General features: G+C 36.3%; 2 protein-coding genes across 2 annotated transcripts in view; one reads left to right on the top strand and one right to left on the bottom strand.

Annotated features, from left to right (window-relative positions):
- The window catches only part of LOC121376137 (rho-associated protein kinase 2-like), a 74,864-nt gene that overhangs the window by 40,608 nt on the left and 14,908 nt on the right, over nt 1-19,348 (top strand). The window contains exons 13-23 of the mRNA XM_041503939.1: nt 4,453-4,535; nt 5,291-5,399; nt 5,968-6,114; nt 8,397-8,643; nt 9,400-9,506; nt 10,051-10,201; nt 10,646-10,806; nt 12,072-12,256; nt 13,262-13,331; nt 14,079-14,182; nt 18,972-19,158. Coding sequence (XP_041359873.1) covers nt 4,453-4,535; nt 5,291-5,399; nt 5,968-6,114; nt 8,397-8,643; nt 9,400-9,506; nt 10,051-10,201; nt 10,646-10,806; nt 12,072-12,256; nt 13,262-13,331; nt 14,079-14,182; nt 18,972-19,158 — 1,551 coding nt within the window. The remainder of the gene's footprint in view (nt 1-4,452; nt 4,536-5,290; nt 5,400-5,967; nt 6,115-8,396; nt 8,644-9,399; nt 9,507-10,050; nt 10,202-10,645; nt 10,807-12,071; nt 12,257-13,261; nt 13,332-14,078; nt 14,183-18,971; nt 19,159-19,348) is intronic.
- LOC121376138 (tigger transposable element-derived protein 4-like) lies at nt 15,987-17,005 on the bottom strand. The gene has a single exon (XM_041503940.1). It carries the CDS (start codon nt 16,775-16,777, stop codon nt 16,088-16,090), a length of 690 nt encoding a protein of 229 aa, XP_041359874.1. The 5' UTR covers nt 16,778-17,005; the 3' UTR covers nt 15,987-16,087.

Here is a 19,348-nt window from a genome sequence, read left to right as displayed (position 1 = left end):
TTGACACTATTATTATTTACACTTGGTGTTTGAATGACAATATTGTATACACCTTTTTAAAAATGTATATTGGTGTATGGTGTAATAGCATAGAGGTAGTATTTTGTAGAACTATCCAATGTCTTTGTAATTATTTATCCTCTGCATCAGTGCCAATAGCATTCACTTAGATTTATTTCTAGTTTTTGTCAGTCATGCACCACTCTTATTATTTCAGCAGGCATGTTTTCAATACTATGCAGTCATGTTGTGTACCTATAATAAGTATCTTTCACCTTAGTTTTAAATGACACGAGAGATATGCCTCTTGACCAACTACATTGACATGAACAGAATCTACGTTTCACCTATCTATCAACATGATTTAAAAAAAAAATTTTTAATAGAATCAAATATCAGTTTAAATTGCAAGTTATCCAAAACAAGTTTGTTTTGTTTAACAACACCACTAGAGCACATTGATTTATTAATTATCAGCTATTGGATGTCATACACTTGGTAATTCTGACAGTCGTAGAGAGAAAACCTACTACATTGTTCCATTAGTAACAAGGGATCTTTTATATGCACCGTCCCACAAACAGGATAACACATGCCACGGCCTTTTATATACCAGTTGTGGAGCACTTCCTGGAACGAGAAATGGGCTCACCGACGGAGATCAATCCTAAACCCTACCACACATCAAGCGAGTGCTGTACCACTGGGTTACATTTCGCCCCTTATTCAACAAATGCAAGATATTAGTAATATTTTCAAAATGCATGACACATAGATAATAGATAAATATTGTATTTGCATGTTTGATATTTTTTCTTTAATTATTATAATAACAGTACATATTATAGTCAGTCAAAAAGTTTGTAGAACTTGGGTAGTGAAAGCAATGAAAGACAAGATATTTCGACATTACTTTTTAATACAGTCGTCCTTGGCCCTAATGCATTTTGCCCAATTATCTGACACCCAATAGCCGATGTGTATTTTTTATGCTGGGGTGTCATTAAATATTCATTCATTCATTGGCCCAATTATCCTTTAAGCTACTCAAGTCAGCAAAATAGAACTTTTCTTGCTGACCTATCCACTGCCATTTTCGCTGCCTTCAGACTTTTCATCATCTTTAAATTGGGTATCGCAAAGGAAGGTATTCAAATAATCACCAATCATACACTTGTGATTTTTAGAAATTGCATTTTCCCCTTTCTTGGTGAGAAACTTGATAATGGCCCTTTGTTCCAATCTGGTCAAATTCATTGTTTTAAGAGAGCTGGTTACCGTTAAGGAATAATATATAAATATACAAACAAGAAGGGTCGTAGTATTAATAACACTGCAACAGTGAAACCCCTCAATACCGAACATCCATGGGACCAAGTAAAATGTCCGGTTTTCAGAGGTGTCCGGTTTTCAGGGGTCTGCCTGGATGGAAATACGTCCCGTTCTCCATAAAATAGGGAAAGTGTTAAAGTGTTTTAAAGCAAGAACAACAAGAATATGTTGAAAAATGGTGCATTTATGAGCATTTAGAAAAATAAAAACATCCTTGGAAGTAATATTGAATAAAAAATACATTAAAAAGTCCACAAATTGTCAATCAATCGATAAATCAGCCTACGTTGAGAAACGTATCCATCGATGTCTGTTGTCTTTCACATCTGTGTTTAACAATGGTTCCCTGCGTTAAACTTTCTAATTACTGTACATGCAATAGGAAACGTTCATCTTTCTGTATTGCAAAGTCCTTTAAAATCTGAAGCATGTTCAACACGTCAGGATAGCTGAGATCGTTTCCCGAAACAGATACATCTTGTTCGGATTCGTTGTCGCTTCCGTCATTGGGTATTTCGTCCCCACAGAAGTTGGCCACTAGTTCTCTCTCCCACTCATTTGTGCAGTCTTCAATCGGCACGTCATCGTAGAAGCTGGTCAAGATGTCAGTGTCCACGTCGGCAGTGACGAGTTCGCGTGCTAGTCGTGATAACGGAATGTCGTCGTCTTCAAGCACCGATTCGTCGGTCGGCAAGAAACCAGTGACGGAGAAACACTTGCTGATCGTACTCGGCTTCGTTTCGTTCCAAGCCCGTGAAATCCAGTGAATAGCGTCCAGCAGTGTCAGCTGTTTACACAGGTCAGATGCATTCCCGACAACGTCAATCCTCGTCACAAGATAACGGAGCATGTGTCGGCGGTACCTGGCTTTAAAGGCGCGAATAATCCCCTGGTCAAGAGGCTGAAGGTGTGAAGTTGTGTTCGCGGGTAGATATTTCAAAGTAACATTGCTAAGTTCAAGGTTTGGCCCATGTGACGTCGCATTGTCTAACAGCTTGATTATTTTCCGTTTCTGTTGTCTCATGATTTTATTAACACTTGTTATCCATGCCGTGAATAATGCGATGGTCATCCACGCCTTTTTCTTGGCAACATAGATAACAGGTAATGTATCTACGTTTACATTCTTGAAGCATCGAGGTTTCTGTGATTTTCCAATAACCAGCGCCTTCAATTTCTCTCCCGTTGCACTACAAGCAAACATAACAGTCACTCGTTCTTTCGACGACTTGCATCCTTTAGACAATTCGCCCTTTACCGAGAGGGTTTGGTGGGTAGAACGCGGAAATACAGGCCTGTTTCATCACAGTTAAACACGTCTTTTGGTGCGTAGCCGCTAACAACATCCGGGATTCTGGCTTTGTAGTCTTCCACCACCGCCACGTCCACTCCAGCACTCTCGCCACTGACCTGGAAACATTTCACAGAATACCTGCACTTCCACCTGTCCAGCCAACCATTCGAGCCCTTGAAATCTGCAACTGCAAGTTCCTTGGCAAATTCACTGGTCTTCTCTTGGATGATGGTACCAGAAATCGGGATGTTTTTAGCACGAGCTTGACAGAACCACTGCCATACCAGTTCATTGAGCTTATCAAATTTACATGCATTATTAAACCACCGTTTATTCCCGCTAATATTCTTTTCAAACTCTGCCTTATAAACCTCTCGTTTTTTGATGATATCTCCAACTGTTGATTTGCCAATACTAAACTTTTCACTCAAAGATCTTAACGTTGGTTTAGGTACACTTTCGAAACTTTTAATTATTTTGAGTTTATCATCGAGCGAGAGTTCAACACGGCGACGTTTAGCTGGACGTTCCGTCATGTTGAAAATCGACATGAAAATGAAACACTACTAACATCTATTCGACTACGCAAAGCCAACATATACTTTTGCTTACTCTTTATTTCGCTAAACAAACGTTTTAAAAAACCCCAACACATTCACACAATAGGAAGGCAGCAAATTAAATTCCCTGTTATTTGTGTCAATCTTTGAAGCAAATCATGAGACATGTTTGTGAAGGATCACATTTAAGACCTTAAAACACACTCGTAACTTAATAAAAACATCTAACCCAAACCCGAACTCCACTAATGTTAACCATAATTACAACACAATCAATGTGTTTACAGTAGTTAACTCCATACCAAAGCTTGCGATCAGTCCTTTTAATTGTTTATTGTCAAGTTGCTAATCTTGCCTGCTGAGCGGTACCTGTACTGTATGCAGCGGTGATTACACTGATAACAGCGATGCACTAGCCATCGGTGTTCACAGACAGGTGGGCGCCATATTGATTGGTATCGGTTTGATCGTCCGGTTTTCAGGGGTAGGATTTACAATAAGTTGACACATTGGGACCGAATTGTTTGTCCGGTGTTCAGTTTAGAGGGGTTTCCGGTTTAGAGCGGTAAAATATAGTGTTAAAAGATGTGTAAATCACGGGACCGTGGAAAACGTCCGGTTTTGAGGGGATTCTGGTTTAGAGGGGGTCCGGTGTTGAGGGGTTTCACTGTATATGAAAGAACAAGCTTTCAGAAAAACTCAAAAATGTTATGGTGTACTAAACATTGGTATCTAGTTCTACAGACTTTTTGATTGCCCCTCATATGTTATACGCAACTGTCAAACTTCCTGCTTTCCCGTTACCTGACAGTCACTTGTGATGTAACCACCCTCATTAAATCCATTAGTTACCCCTAACTCTCTAGGTTGGCATTTATTGTAATGGTTCACATATATCATACTGTGGTTTTTAATTGACACATTGTCATGAAAAAGATTATTCAAAGTGTTTCCATGAAATCTGTATATTTTGTTCAAAATGTTTTGTTTATACAATGTTAATAATAAAATGGCTTAAAACACTCATTAATAATAAAAACTTATAAACAAGACACTGATATGTATTTTTGTTTATCTTATTACTGGATGCATTCTCAAATACTTGGGACACACACACACACACATCTATCTACATGTATATGTATATACTGCATTTATTGACTACTTAGTTTTCTTCTCTTTTTTTTTCTTTCTTGTAATAACTGCCATGTGAAACCAGTAGAACTGATAGTGATAAGTGTTTTCAGTACTTTTTCTTAATTACAGGGCGGTGATGGAAGGCTTCAACAGATTGAAGACCAACTTCGACAATCAAAATCTGCCAAAGATGATATTGAAAGGAAATTCCAGTAGGTTTATTGTCTAGTATATGTACACAATATAAAGTGTACTATTTAGCAGTTGTTAGATACTTCATTATTCTGTTCTATTTATGGACTTGCAAAGATTTATCCAGGCATGTGGTGGGTCTGAACATAGGCCCCCTTCCCAAAAGAAAGTTGCATTGAAAATTCCCAATTTCTGAACTAGAAATTTCTAATATATGTATATTTAATTTTGTCTCTTCTAATAAATTAATTTAACAGTGGTGTTCTGCATCATTCAGTGGCCATGTTCCAAGTATGATTTACTCCCACTAATTGTCCCAATCACATCAGACATGGGACCCTGGTAAAAAGAATCCTTGATAAATCCCTGAGTTGGTGACAAATGTTATCCTAATAAAAGTTTTCAATATATGAAATAACCTCTCAGTATTCTTTTATATTTCTATACTTAAATATAGCAAAAATATAATGTATTGTCTGTATTATAACAACATATAATGAAGCTGTCGATTCACTAGAATTTGTGAAATAAAAGACAGAGGATCCAGGATGTACCCATAAAGTTGTAATCTTACATAGTAGTGTAAATATGCATTCATCTACTTTGCAAGACAGCAAAGTGAATGACCACCGATTAACAGTAACTGATACCACGTTTTAGTGTTAAAAGAAACAATAAATAAAAAGCCACTTAATTAGCAGGTTGTACATATTATTACCAGTGTGTGTCATTCAGCAGCTGTACTAATGATAAAATGGCTGATTTTGTTTTTCAGCAAAGCCAGGCAAGATCTGGATAAACTGTCGACCGAAGAGCAAGTGTTGAAGAAGGAATGTCAGCAGCTTGAAAGAAATGCAGCTCTAATGAAACACGATCTCAAAGAGGTAGATACACTTTCTGTTTAGTGAACGGTGGGGGGAGGTTGGGGAGCATTCAAAACAGACACTGGTTGCCATGGAATGGGATGAAGCTCATTTAGTTAGTATTTAAAACTGAAGCATGGTGGTCATATCATTACTTTAATATTTAGCAAACATGTGACTAACATAAAAATGTCAAAATGCATAAATATTTTAACAGGATACACACACACACACACACACACACACACACACACACACACACACACACATATAAAACAATTTTTTTTTTAGTATTACACCAATCTATTACATCATTTTCCAGTAATCATGTAATAAAATACCATGTAGCAAAATTATTGTAGTTCAAACCTTTATTGGTAAAGCCAGAGCCTTGAATAGTTTGAGAATCTGTTATATTATATATTTATTACCAATAACCAGATATTTAAATTGTAATGAAAGAAAACAGAACTTTTTATTAATATTGCTAAATCAAAAAAAAAAAAAAAAAAAATTCTTTGGGCTCAGAAGAGAAATAATTTTGTCAGCTTTAATATATGCATCTTGTGCATGTTTTTGTTTGTTCCAGGCTAACAGAAGGTTAGAGCATGAAGCAGAGCTTAAGAGAAAAGCAGAGAATGTTGTGAGAGAGCGAGAGAAACAACTGGACACTGCTAGACATCAGATCTCCAACAATTCTTTACATTATGAGAGGGTTCAGTCACTTGAGAAGTCGGTAAGGAACAAATTATATTTGATTTATTTTAACACTCGCCAAAAGTCAATATTTATTTCATTCTGTGCTTAATGTGTATGTCAACTTTACTCCATATATTTTTTTATCCAATGTTGTCGAGCATAATTTGTAATAACTTTTTAAAAATCAGTTATTATTATTAACAATCTTATAGTGACAAATATTTTTTTAATTAACAATACACATCTTTAAAATAATAAAAAATGTAAAAATCTAATCCAATCGTACTTTTGTTTGGGCTGTGGTACGATAAAGATTCTAAAATTCTAAATGACAAAGTGTGCATGGCACATACAATATGAAGCTTTGATCCACAGAAAAATGCAAATATGACCAGATGGAAGTATTCTATACACAAATAATAATAAGTTGACTGATCATTAGGTTATTGGCAGAGTAAAGTTTATCTGTATTATAATCAGGGATATGATTCCTTTAGCTTGTATCTTGAAGTTAAAAAGGCAAAATATGGGTATTGTTTCCAACACTGGTGGCAGCTTCAACTTTTTCGCATTTAGATCTGTTTCTCATATACCATAAGTCCTAGATCATTGAAACTTGGTTTATAGTGACACAGAGCACCAAAAAGGTTTCAATCTGTTTTTCATATACTGTAAACCGTATTAATATTGCGACGTGTTTTTTTCGTGAAGGTATACCGTAGCGCATGTTCGCGACGTGTAAATTTCGCGAATGACCGTTGACAGCTCCAAAAAAAAAAAAAGTGGATAAAGACAGCTCACTGTAATTGTTATAAAGTTACTGTCTGTAAATCAATATTCTGTTATCCTACATCAAGCAATTGTGCCTGGTACAGTCTATAGAGGGGAAAACAGACCAGTGTCACCCAAGCATAAAGTTTCCACCTGAATTCGATGTGTTTCACACCGAGAGAACCATTGGAGCAACGAGGAGTCTATGCTGCAATACATAGATACAGTGCTTTTCCCGTATATTGAACCTGTTAAGGAAAACCTTGATCTACCGTTGCGGAAGGCTGCTGTTATAATTATGGATATATTTAAGGCCCATAGATGTGAACGTGTGCTTGCCAAAAGTGTTGCAAGGTTGTGTTTGTGCCAGCTGGTTATACCGGCGAACTCCAACCGTTGGACTTGTCAGGAAATAAGGAATTCAAAGACTTGTTAAAAACCAAGTTCACCGACTATTATTCCCAAAAAGTTGAAACCATGTTGAAATGTGGTAAGACACCAGACGATGTGAACATTTGTCTTAAACTGAGCACCATGAAACCTATTCACACAAACTGGATCGTTTCTGTATTTGATGAAATAAAGCGGAAACGTGAAGTTTTTACCACAGGGTGGAGAAAGGCTGGACTAATTTAATTACCAGTACATGTATCTGTTAGCAATTACGGCCTCGGTGGCGTCATAGTAGGCCATCGATCTACAGGCTGGTAGGTACTGGGTTCGGATCCCAGTTGAGGCATGGGATTTTTAATCCAGATACCGACTCCAAACCCTGAGTGAGTGCTCCGCAATGCTCAATGGGTAGGTGTAAACCACTTGCACCGACTAGTGATCCATAACTGGTTCAACAAAGGCCATGGTTTGTGCTATCCTGCCTGTGGGAAGCACAAATAAAAGATCCCTTGCTGCTAATCGGAAGAGTAGCCCATGTAGTGGCGACAGCGGGTTTCCTCTCAAAATCTGTGTGGTCCTTAACCATGTCTGACGCCATATAACCGTAAATAAAATGTGTTGAGTGCGTCGTTAAATAAAACATTTCTTTCTTTGTTAGCAATTCAAAACATTCGTAAGTAAACGAACATTAGTATTCACACGCTCAAGATTTATGTTTATGAGTTGGCGAAATGGAACAACTACTAGTAATTATTTCTGAATATTTTTGTTTCTGATCAGTGTTAGTTACCAATTATTAACTTATTTGTGTTACCTTTTGTAAAATGAATGTTCTAATACAACTTTCAATAAATTGAATTATGACTGTATTTTGTTTGTGTTTTCCTTTTATGGTTTACTAGAAAATCGAGATATCACTTTAAGCACACTTCAAACTGGAAAATAGTGCATGTGTATTAATTTCGCGACATAAGATTGAACGCGAACGATGCAAAATTTATACGCACGCATTTGTTTCACGGTTTACAGTATACCATAAGACCTAGATCATTGAAACTTGATTTGTAGTTTTACAGTGCACCGAAAACGTTTAATAGTTTTACATGCAACTCTTGTTTTTAAATGGGTGTCACATCGCTGTTTAAATAATTTCAGGTAAATGAGCTGACGGAGAATTTGCGTCGTGAGGCTGAGGCGTGTAACAAGTACAAGCGTCAGTACACAGAGCTGCAGCAGAGGCTGGCGATGGCCGATCAGAAGTACGCCGACCTGGAGGACAAGTACATAAAAGCGGTCAGCTCGGAGAGAGATGTCGAACGAAACCTGGCTAGTTTACAAAACGCATTTGAACAGGAGCGCAATAGTCGCAACCAGGAGTCAGAGCACACTGCCGAACTTAATGGTAAAATGTTTGATTTTTTTCTGACGTAACCTGGCCTTTGTTTGAAGTCAGGTTAACTATTCCTAAAAGAGCAAACGATTATGTTTTCTGCATTTCTTTCTACTTCACCTGACCTCAAACAATGACCCTTGAGACCAGGTTAAGTATTCCTAAAAGTGAAAACAATTAAGTTTTCTGCATTTCTTTTCTACTTCACCTGACCTCAAACAATGATCCTTGAGGTTAGGTTAAATATTTCTAAAAGAGGAAACGATCCAAGTTTCCTCCAGTTAAATAATGCCATAAAATAGTGTAATAAATCAATTAAAGACAACAATATCCAATTTAAGCTGCCTCACTACTAGATCATCTTGTTATTGTGTTATAAAGTGGATTCTTTGAGAACTGTACAACATTGCTGAGTATGCAGGCATATGGACTCTTTTAAACCAGTGCAGTGTATTGAGTTTTCTTTCAGTGTTGTGCCTCACAAATGAAAGATCAGTACCCACACATAAACAGTGTAGAACATTACAATAACAGTTTTTATTACAGTTTTGAGTTGTACATATCTTTCTTTTACTCATTACACAATTGAAAATACACTTGTAATATAAACATTATTTTACAGAAATTTATTTTAATTTAGTATTCTTAGTATATTAAAAGAAAAATGTATTTTACGTTACAAGTCTGTCAGGCATATTTCCATTCTGTTTTAAAATTATATTGTGGTTTCAGTTAATTTATAAACTTGCCCATGATTGTTGTTTTCAGAAAGAATACGAGCCTTGCAAGCTGAACAAGATAACCTTTTCAGAAAAGAAGAAACTCTGTCTCAAGAAATTAGTAAAAACAAACAAACCATTGCACATTTAGAAAAGGTTAGAAAATAATGAATATGTTAAAACTCTCAGGAAACCAGAATGGCCCATCTATCACCAAGTTGCTATTAAAAGTCTTCTGTCATAAACATGGAATCAAAAACCAAGTTCAGTATTTAAAGAAAATAATCATGTTACTTGTGAATACATTGCTGGTCTTGGCCATTATATATATATATATATGCTTGTTTTATACTGTTTCGGTGACAATACCTTGATTAATCTGTTTCTTAACACTAAACATCAGAAAACAGTTTTCTTTGTTGGATCGAAAATATGTTTTTAAATGGGTTTTGGTGTGTAATGATCAACATCTTTCAAGAAACATATTGGCTTTTAATTGAGCTATTATTGCCTAAGATCTGGTTGCACGCACAGATATAATTTTAAGGTACATTTTTCTGTCAAAGTAAAAAACATTTTATTAGTGCTCGTCTAATTTCAAGCAAACCTGATAATAGTGATATACTTTTTAAATAAAAATTTAATAAAAACCCACCAAAAACCCCACCTAAACATGTATTAAGTGTATTTGTTTTTGTAGAGTCGTGGTAGTCTGGAGTTGGAACGGGACAACTTTAAACGCCGGTTGGAGGCAGAAATTCAAAACCACAAAGAGACTGTAGCACGGTACAATGCTGACAAGAAGCACATACTCATGTCCACAGAAGAGGCTAACATGGAACAGATGAAAGGTACATTTCACCAATGGGTCCCTTACTGTTGTCAAACTGATGAAAGGTACATTTCATCAATGGGGTCCCTTACTGTTGTCAAACTGATGAAAGGTACATTTCACCAATAGAGTCCTTTACTGTTGTCAAACTGATGAAAGGTAAATTTTACCTATAGTCCCTTACTGTTGTCAAACTGATTAAAGGTAAATTTCACCTGTAGTCCCTTACTGTTGTAAGCAGCAATAACACAATTAACAGGTAGTATTGGCTGTCTACATCTTAACCAACAAGCCCAATTAACCAATAAAAAGGGTGCATTACCGTCTAAGAATGTGTGCTAGATGGTTTTTGTTGCACAGCTTTCTGGCACCTTCTACCAGTTGATTGAACTAGAAAGATCGTTCTTATTTGTAAGAACTGGCCAGTACAATAATTCAGAGATGTATTTATTTGATTTTCTAGATATGCAATTGAAACTGGAGCAGGAACGGAGTCTTCGTCAGAAGGCCGATGCCCGGATATTGGAAGTAGAAAAAAGGAATAGTGAGATGACCTTTGACCTCACTCAGCTTCAGCAGCGGATTGCGCAGCTACAGGATGAGCTTAGACGAGAAAATGAAAAGGTTAATGCAATATTGTTTGTAATATGTCACATTTTGAACTGTAGGAGTGGGACGTAACCCAGTGGTAAAGTGCGCGGTCGGCGGTCTTTGATTGATTCCGTCGATGGGGCCCATTGGGCTAAATCTCGTTCCAGCCAATGCACCACTACTTGTATATCAAAGGCTGTGGTATGTGCTATCTTGTCTGTGGGATGGTGCATATAAAAGATCCCATGCTACTAATGGAAAAATGTAGGTGGTTTCCTTTCTAAGACTTTGTCAGATTACAAAATGTTCAACATCCTATAGCCAATGATTAATAAATCAATGTGCTCTAGTGATGTTGTTAGTTAAACAAAACAAATGAACTTGAATTGTACAACATATGTTAATTTCTATTTCTTTCTATGATTAGTCTCTAGAACCCTGCCTATTTCAAATTAAGGATTGCAAGCGCTGTACAATAAAATGTTCAGTTTCTATTGGGTAAAATATAACTTGAATTGTGTGTGTAGGAAAACTGGACTCACAAATTGCTGTTAGAAGGGGATTAAATGTCGGTGATTAAAATTTTATGAGTTCAATGAACTTTTTATGTTAAGTTTACAGATAAAATTATTTTAACGTTAACAACAGTTGGATTAGATATTTGGATAAAGTTGTGTTTGTTCAGGCTTACTGTAATAAAGTTATATATATTTTTTGCAGCAACTCATTCAACTCTTGAAAATCACCCTGTTTCACCCTTTTCTTGCTGGGTTTTTTTCTCCAATATAATATGTCCACAAAAATGTATGATGGCGTAGTGGTTAGGCCATCGGTCTACAGGCTGGTAGGTACTGCTTTCGGATCCCAGTTGAGGCATGGAATTTTTAATCCAGATACCGACTCCAAACCCCGAGTAAGTGCTCCGCAAGGCTCAATGGGTAGGTGTAAACCACTTGCACCGACCAGTGATCCATAACTGGTTTAACAAAGGCCATGGTTTGTGCTATCCTGCCTGTGGGAAGCACAAAAAAAAAATCCCTTGCTGCCTGTCGTAAAAGAGTAGCCTATGTGGTGACAGCGGGTTTCCTCTAAAAAACAGTGTCAGAATGACCATATGTTTGACGTCCAATAGCCGATGATAAGATTAAAAAATCAATGTGCTCTAGCGGCGTCGTTAAATAAAACAAACTTTACTTTACCTTTTACAAAAATGTATATACACTGATGGAATGATCTGCTAATGAATGTATTTTTTGTGTGTGTTTTTTTTAAAACTGTCAATGACTTCTTTGTTACAGTCAAAGAATCTTGGTCTTCAAGTTGAACAGGAAGTACAGAGGAGAAACTTGATGCAAGGCGACTTCAAAACACAAAACCAGGAATTACTCAAGCTCAAATCAAAGGAGAAGCAACTTGTTAAAGAAATAAAAGATCTCAAGACGGAAAAGAAACACATTGAAGAAGAAATGAAAAGGAAGGCCGAGTAAGTGCATTTTGCTCAGCAGCTCTTTTGGTAAGGAGGGGTCGGGATTTAGCTCAGTACGTTGAGTGCTCACCTGACGTGCTTGCGTCGCAAGATAGAACCACCTTGGTGGATCCATTAAACTGATTGGTTTTTTTCTTCTTCCAATTAGTGCAGAACAGCTGGTCAAAAGCTGTGGTATGTGCTTTCCTTTCTGTGGGAAAGTGCGTATGAAAGATCCCTTGCTACTAATAGAATAATGTAGCGGGTTTCCTCTCTAAGACTGTCAGAGTTACCAAATGTTTGACATCCAGTAGCCGATGATTGATTAATCAGTGTGCTCTAGTGGTGTCGTTGAACAAAACAAACAAACTTTTAATAAGGACTTATGAATCACAAAAATTAATTCCTTGTGTAATTATTATTACCCAGAGGTAATCAGTGTCTGGATCTAGCTCAGTTGGTAGAGAGCTCACCTCTGGTGCTTGGGTCAAAGGATCAAATTCTCTCAGTGAACCCATTCTCTGATTGTGTTTTTCCCATCCTACCCATCCTAACCAATGCCTCATGATTGGTATATCAAAGGCTGTTGTATGTTTTGTTCTGTCTTTGGAGATGTACATAAAAGATCCCATGCAGCTAATTGAAAAATGTAGTGGGTTTCCTCTAAGGCTATATATCATAATTATTAAATTGGTGTGTTGTAGTGGTGTTAAACAAGACAAAATTTGCACAGAGGATCAGTAATTAATTAGGTTTGATAAAATTTCACCTGAATTCAGTTTTCAGATTTGGGCAACGTACTGTCTTCAAATTTCGAAGCCAGAGATATGTTTTTTATTTGATGCATGTATACATGTTTTAGTGTAAATTTGATTTTGTGGCCCATTGTCATTTCCATGCCAAGAGATTCTAAAAGCTTTCAAATTATTAATATAGACTCATTTAAAAAAAAACTAGCATGCTTATCAAGGGTTAATACTAATGGTTATGTCTCGAATTAATTTTCTTTGTTTCTATTTTCAGTGATGCATCTATTCACGACCTCCAGCTGAAGGAAATTACAGAACAGTTGGAAGCTGAGACATACTTCTCTGTAAGATTTACTTTACCACATCCTTTGTATTATTGGGGCAGTGTGTAGCCCAGTGGTAAAGTGCTCATCTGGTGCATGGTCAGTCTAGGATTGATCCCCATCAATGGGTCCATTGGGCAATTTCCATCCTAACTAGTGTTACACAACTGGTGTCTGTGGGATGGTGCATGTAAAATATTACTTGTAGCTAATCGAAAGAGTAACCCATGGCCTGGAGTTAGCAGGTTTCCTCTCTAATTATCTCTATGTTGTTACACCATATAATCGTAATTAAAATGTGATGAGTGTGTCATTAAATGAAACTTTTTTCTTCTTTGTATTATTATAATGTTGCATAAATTTATTTTGATTGGTTCTGTATAAGAAATTAGTGTTAATTTGTTTTTCATTTACAAATTGATTTGATGCATCATGCACAACTTTTAAAATTATACCAATTTTTTTTATTTGTTACTAAGATTACAATATCTCTAACCTCAGAAAAGAAATTGCAGTGAATTTACTTTAATGCTTAAAATATAAATTCCATCACGCAAAAATCTGTTCCAAGTTTTAGTTATGCAAATAATTACTGTTCCTGCTAATAACTCTTTTCTGGATTCTGTGACCCAGGTATTTAAGGGTGTTTTTTTTTGGGGGGGGGGGGGGGGTGCCTTTGTTGCACCCCCTCCAAATGTAGTTGATCTCTTATCAATGCCTGCCTACCCACCTTTTTTTATTGCAAGCCTTATGGACTATTTATTTCAGTCCCTGTACAAGACTCAAGTGAAGGAGCTGAAGGAAGAGGTTGCTGAAAAGAAGCAGCAAATCCAAGATCTCTCGAATGACATATATAATGTTAACCAGGAAAAGTATGTAGTTTTTTTTATCACTCATCTATAATTGATTTTTACAATAGATTATAAAAATTTCTACTTAAATGTTTCTTCCATGGTGGAATGTGTTGGTTCTAGAGGTGATATATTATACTATATATATGTATATATATATATATATATATATATATATATATATATATATAAAGAGAGAGAGATATAGATATAGATATAGATATATATAGAGATAGAGATATATATATAGAGAGAGAGATAGATATATATATATATATAGATAGATATACATATACATATATATATACATATATATATACACACAGTTGAATCCCGTTGGCTCGAACACCCTTGGTACTCGAGAAAGAGTTCGACCCATCGGGTAGTTCGACCTAAGCATTCGGTCAACATCGGATATTTCCGTGATATCAGTTTGAAAGTTGAAAAAGATGCAGGCTATGTATTAAAAGTAAGAGTAGCAAAATAAAATAAATAAATAACAAAATTCATAATCTTTCTTCACATGAGACATGAGTTTATTACTACCGTATTTGACCGGAAATAAGCCCATGTCTTTGAATAAGCCCCCCTCCGTTTTGATAGCATTTAAGAAATTAGGCCCTCATTCGTAAATAAGCCCACCCCCAACTTCGTCACCTTATAAATAACACGAAATTGCAAGTTTGCTCTAAGTTCATTTAAAAGGTCATACCTCCTGCAGATAATTAAACACAAATGTAACACAATATTTTACCACCAGTGAGATTTAGCAGTCTAACAATAACAGTGTGTAACATTGTTTTCAATTTCATGCCTGCAGTATTTCTTTGAAGTATCCAAGCCCAAGTATGAACTACAAAACCAATGTCTATTTTTACCACCACACTGGGTCCGCAGTTAATGCTAATTAAGCAAATACCATATTCTGATTGGCTAAGAACAATGACCTTAGATTGACAATTTTTTGTAGTGTAACTGGCTGCCTTTGTTAGAAACCTGTGTAGCTATTGAGTTTGTTGTTAATTGATGTTGTTTTAAGTCTTCACAGCATTAAATTTTGGATGTAAATAAACCTCACTGGTAAGTAATTGTAACATAGAAGGTGTGTTTCTGATAATTAGATACTAGTAAAAAAACCACAATTTAATTAATAAACAATTATTATTTATTAATAACAAATGGAACACTAATTAATGGATATGCTACTGAACGTTTTTTGTTTTCTTCCTAGTTCATTTAATTATTATTATTTATTTTAATTATTATCATTTTTTTTCTACAACAAAACTGGCCCCTTGTCTGGGAATAAGCCCACCCCATGCTAAGCTCACAATGAGTTGTCTTGGCCCCCTGGGCTTATTTCCGGTAAAATATGGTAAATGATTTGAATATGTCAGAAAAACGCATACCTTATTACGAAACGATTTTTTTTGTTGAAATATTACATACGTTCACATACCGTAGAAAAAACCAAAATGAAACGTCCAATAAATATTACACAGATAGCACAACATGAAAAGAAATGAAACATCCACAAAAGTTATACAAATGTAATCCATATTATACATGTATACAAACTGAAACGAAATGAAATGTTCACTGTTAATAGACAAAGCGTAGCACAAAACGAAATGGTATACTCAACAAAGTTATAAAATCAGGATTTTTTATGAAACGAAACGGAATTGTTTATTTCATTTGAGAAACAATTTTAACATATTTATTTTCTGAAAAAGTCTGTGATGGCTGCCTGCTTAGCACACCTGTTACTTAAATCCTCGTTCACAAGTTGGTTTTGAACCGTACACAGTTTAGTTAAAACGCATTCACTGTTGACTCTGGTTTCAAAGAACGTTGCATGCTTCCAAAGCCTGCTTCACAGAGGGTGGATCTTTCTTTTCGAGTTTCTCCTCGTCTTGATGATCATCATCTGCATTTTCCGCTGAATTCGTAGCAAACAGCATGGCGAAAACAATTCTCAATTGTAGCTTTTGTCAACTTGGTCCAGGACTGCTGCATCATGTACAAAGCGTCAAGTACGGTAATTTGAACTTCAGTGTTGTCATCGGCGGCCGCAAGCTGTTTCATTATTACAAGTCGTTTGTAATGGCACTTCAGATTGTTAATGATGCCTTGATCCATGGGCTGTGTCTGGCTGGTGGTATTTGGCGGCAGAAAAACAAGTTCAATAGCTTTCAGGTTTTTTAATTTTGGGTGGGCGGGGCAATTATCAACTATCATCGCAATTTTGCGGCGTTTTTGTTGCATCTGTTTATTTAACTTATTCAGCCATTCAGTGAACATATCTCCCGTCATCCACGCTTTTTTGTTACTTTGATATTCAGTTGGTAGCGATTTTACACTCTTAAAACACCTAGGTTTTGCTGACTTCCCAATGACCAAAAGTGGTAACTTATCACTGCCATCCATGTTAGCACAGACGAGAACAGTAAGGCGATCTTTGCTTAGTTTTCCCCCATGACACTGCACATTTTTAAATTCCATAGTTTTGTCGGGGACCAATTTCAAAAAGATACCTGTCTCATCAACATTATAAATGTCGGCGGGTTCGTATCTTTCAATGATGTTTGACAGAAGGTGTTCCCAGTTTGTCATTGCTTCTGACGATGAATCGACCGACTTTGATTCACCACACACCTTTTTAAATGATATGCCATGCCTCTGCTTAAATCTAACCAACCAACCGATTGTTTAAAATCTACAGTACCCAATCTCTCTGCGAATTGCTGTGCTTTTTCTAACAAAAGTGGGCCAGAAATGGGAATGTTGCGATCATGCATTGTCGTAAACTACTTTAACAGTGCCGATTCTAATTCCTCAAATTTCCCCATTCTCAATAGTTTTCGTTTAGGCCCAAAATTTGAATACCCCTCTTTAATAGCATCAGCCTTTTTTACCCACCCAGAAAGTGTGCTCTTGGGAACATTAAACAATTTTGCAATTTCCGTTTTTGATTTGATTCCCATTTTTACCTCCATAATAGCCTCGTATGTTTGTTCAATTGTTTTTAGTTCTAAACGACGTTTAACCCCGCGTTTTTTCGTTGCTGATCCAAGTATCCCCCAGTTGCCGGGTCCTTCCTTGGATTGCTCAGTTTCTTTGGTCATAACTTGTTCCGATCTGGGTAACCCCCCGTTACCGGGTCCTTCTCCAGATTGCTCGGAGACCGACATAATTTTGGTAAATGCAAACTTTAACACTTCATCAAGGTTTTATATAGCAAAATGTTTGAGTGAAAATATTTGTTAGAAATTATTGAGTGAAGCTGAGGCCCCTGTGTGTGCTGAAGTGATTACAGTTGATTAAGTCACTCATTAGTTCAATCGATTAAAACAGGGTGCCGATGCCCATAATCTACAAACAGTCTGCTTGCGATATGTTCAAAGTTAATCTCTAAGCCAAGGCCCAGGCGTGTGCTAATTGTTTGATTAGCATTACGATACAAGTTAATTAATCTAACAGTTACTGTAATACTAGCTGTACTTGAAAGATCACTGCACATAGCCTCTTAACAAACAACGCGGCAAGTGTGGTAAAGAAAAGATTGCATGGCTATTGTTACGATTCCCCGATTCATCTATAGTTCGTTCCGCCTACATAATCAGTCAGAAGGTTGTAATAACCAGAAGGTTGTAATAACCAGCTGCGCATGCGCAGCAATTAGTCGTCTCGTGGACCATTTTTTCAGCTGCATGTTTTGATACTTTACACATAAGCGGTTCGAGAGAAATATAACTAATTACACTGACGGGACCGATAATTTGGTTCGATGGAAGGCTTATAGTTGACCCTGGACATGTTTGATCCATCAGCAGTTGGTGTAATGGTTTACCGAACCAAAATCTCGGGACTTCGTTCTTGGTTCGAGCATCGCGGTGTGTTCCACCCTTCCGAGGTCGAGCCAACGAGATTCTACTGTGTATATATATATATATAGAGGTTATTACCAGAGTGTTTTTCGGTATCGTCAATATCATATATTATGAATAAAAATTGTATTATGCGAGCATAATACATTATTTTTATTCCTAATATTGATATTGACGATACCGAAATACATGAGGGTAATAATCTCTTTATCATATCAGCTCAAGCTTAATACAGTGTGTTTTTGTAAACTGTACACACAACTTTAATTCCAGTCCGCCATTACTAGATATTCAAATGACGTAAGAATATGTGGCGCGGTGTATTTTTAAATGGAAATGACGTCAAACTCGAATGACGTCATTTTGGATGTCCTTACATCAAAATAAAGTTATGCCTAACGTTTTTTGTTTTCTGAATACTGGACAGCTTTCAGTGTCAAATTGCCATTGAAATGTTTTTATTTGATGACACTGAATGCACACATCAATCATGGAGTGCCACCCAAGTACGTTTGCTTAAATGTCAATAAACCTAGTGCCGTGACCTCGACTAATTTACATCTAATTTGCAAAGTTATCAAATTCTTAAAGTATGTGATCTGAAAAATATCACATACTTTGATTGCACTGAAAATGTAAGATTATATCTGATATATATATATATATATATATATGTGTGTGTGTATGTATGTGTGTGAGAAAACTTGAATACAAATTTATTTAACAAATTGTTTAGGTGTTTGTTGTAATTGAAGCTACCATGTTAACACTTAGCATTTTGTTGTATTTGGTTTTAAAAAGTGAAACTATGCCAAATAAACCATCAATTCTCATGTCGATTGTGTTTTATATTTATTTGAAATCATATTTTGTATTTCTGTTGATAAAAATAATGTTGCATGTGGGTTTCATTTTGACAGAGATTCTATTGGTGCTCAGCTGCAGCTGGCCCTGGCTAAAGCCGACTCGGAGCAGCTGGCCCGCCAGATAGCAGAAGAGCAGCTGTCCGATGTTGAAAAAGAGAAGACTATGTTGGAATTGGAGATCAAAGAACTGATGTCTCGCTTCAAGAACGACATGTCCAAGAAGGAATCTATGATCAGTTTGGTGGGTAGTATTTACTTTGTTGAAGATCTCTTTGCTACACTGGTATGTTAAGTGTCATAAGCAGGGTTGAGCCAAAGCAAATTTCCGAGTGTTAAATGTGTCACCTTTTTGTAATGTAAAGTCCATTAAAATAGTGAGCATCTATTTAACTTTGGTCTAGATATTGTTAACTTTGGCCCAGATATTGGAT

The sequence above is a fragment of the Gigantopelta aegis genome, chromosome 6 (genome assembly GCF_016097555.1).
Source record: "Gigantopelta aegis isolate Gae_Host chromosome 6, Gae_host_genome, whole genome shotgun sequence".
In the NCBI taxonomy this organism is placed as follows: Eukaryota; Metazoa; Mollusca; class Gastropoda; order Neomphalida; family Peltospiridae; genus Gigantopelta; species Gigantopelta aegis.
Note: the sequence above shows the minus strand (reverse complement) of the source record. Positions and strands in the feature narration are given on the sequence as shown.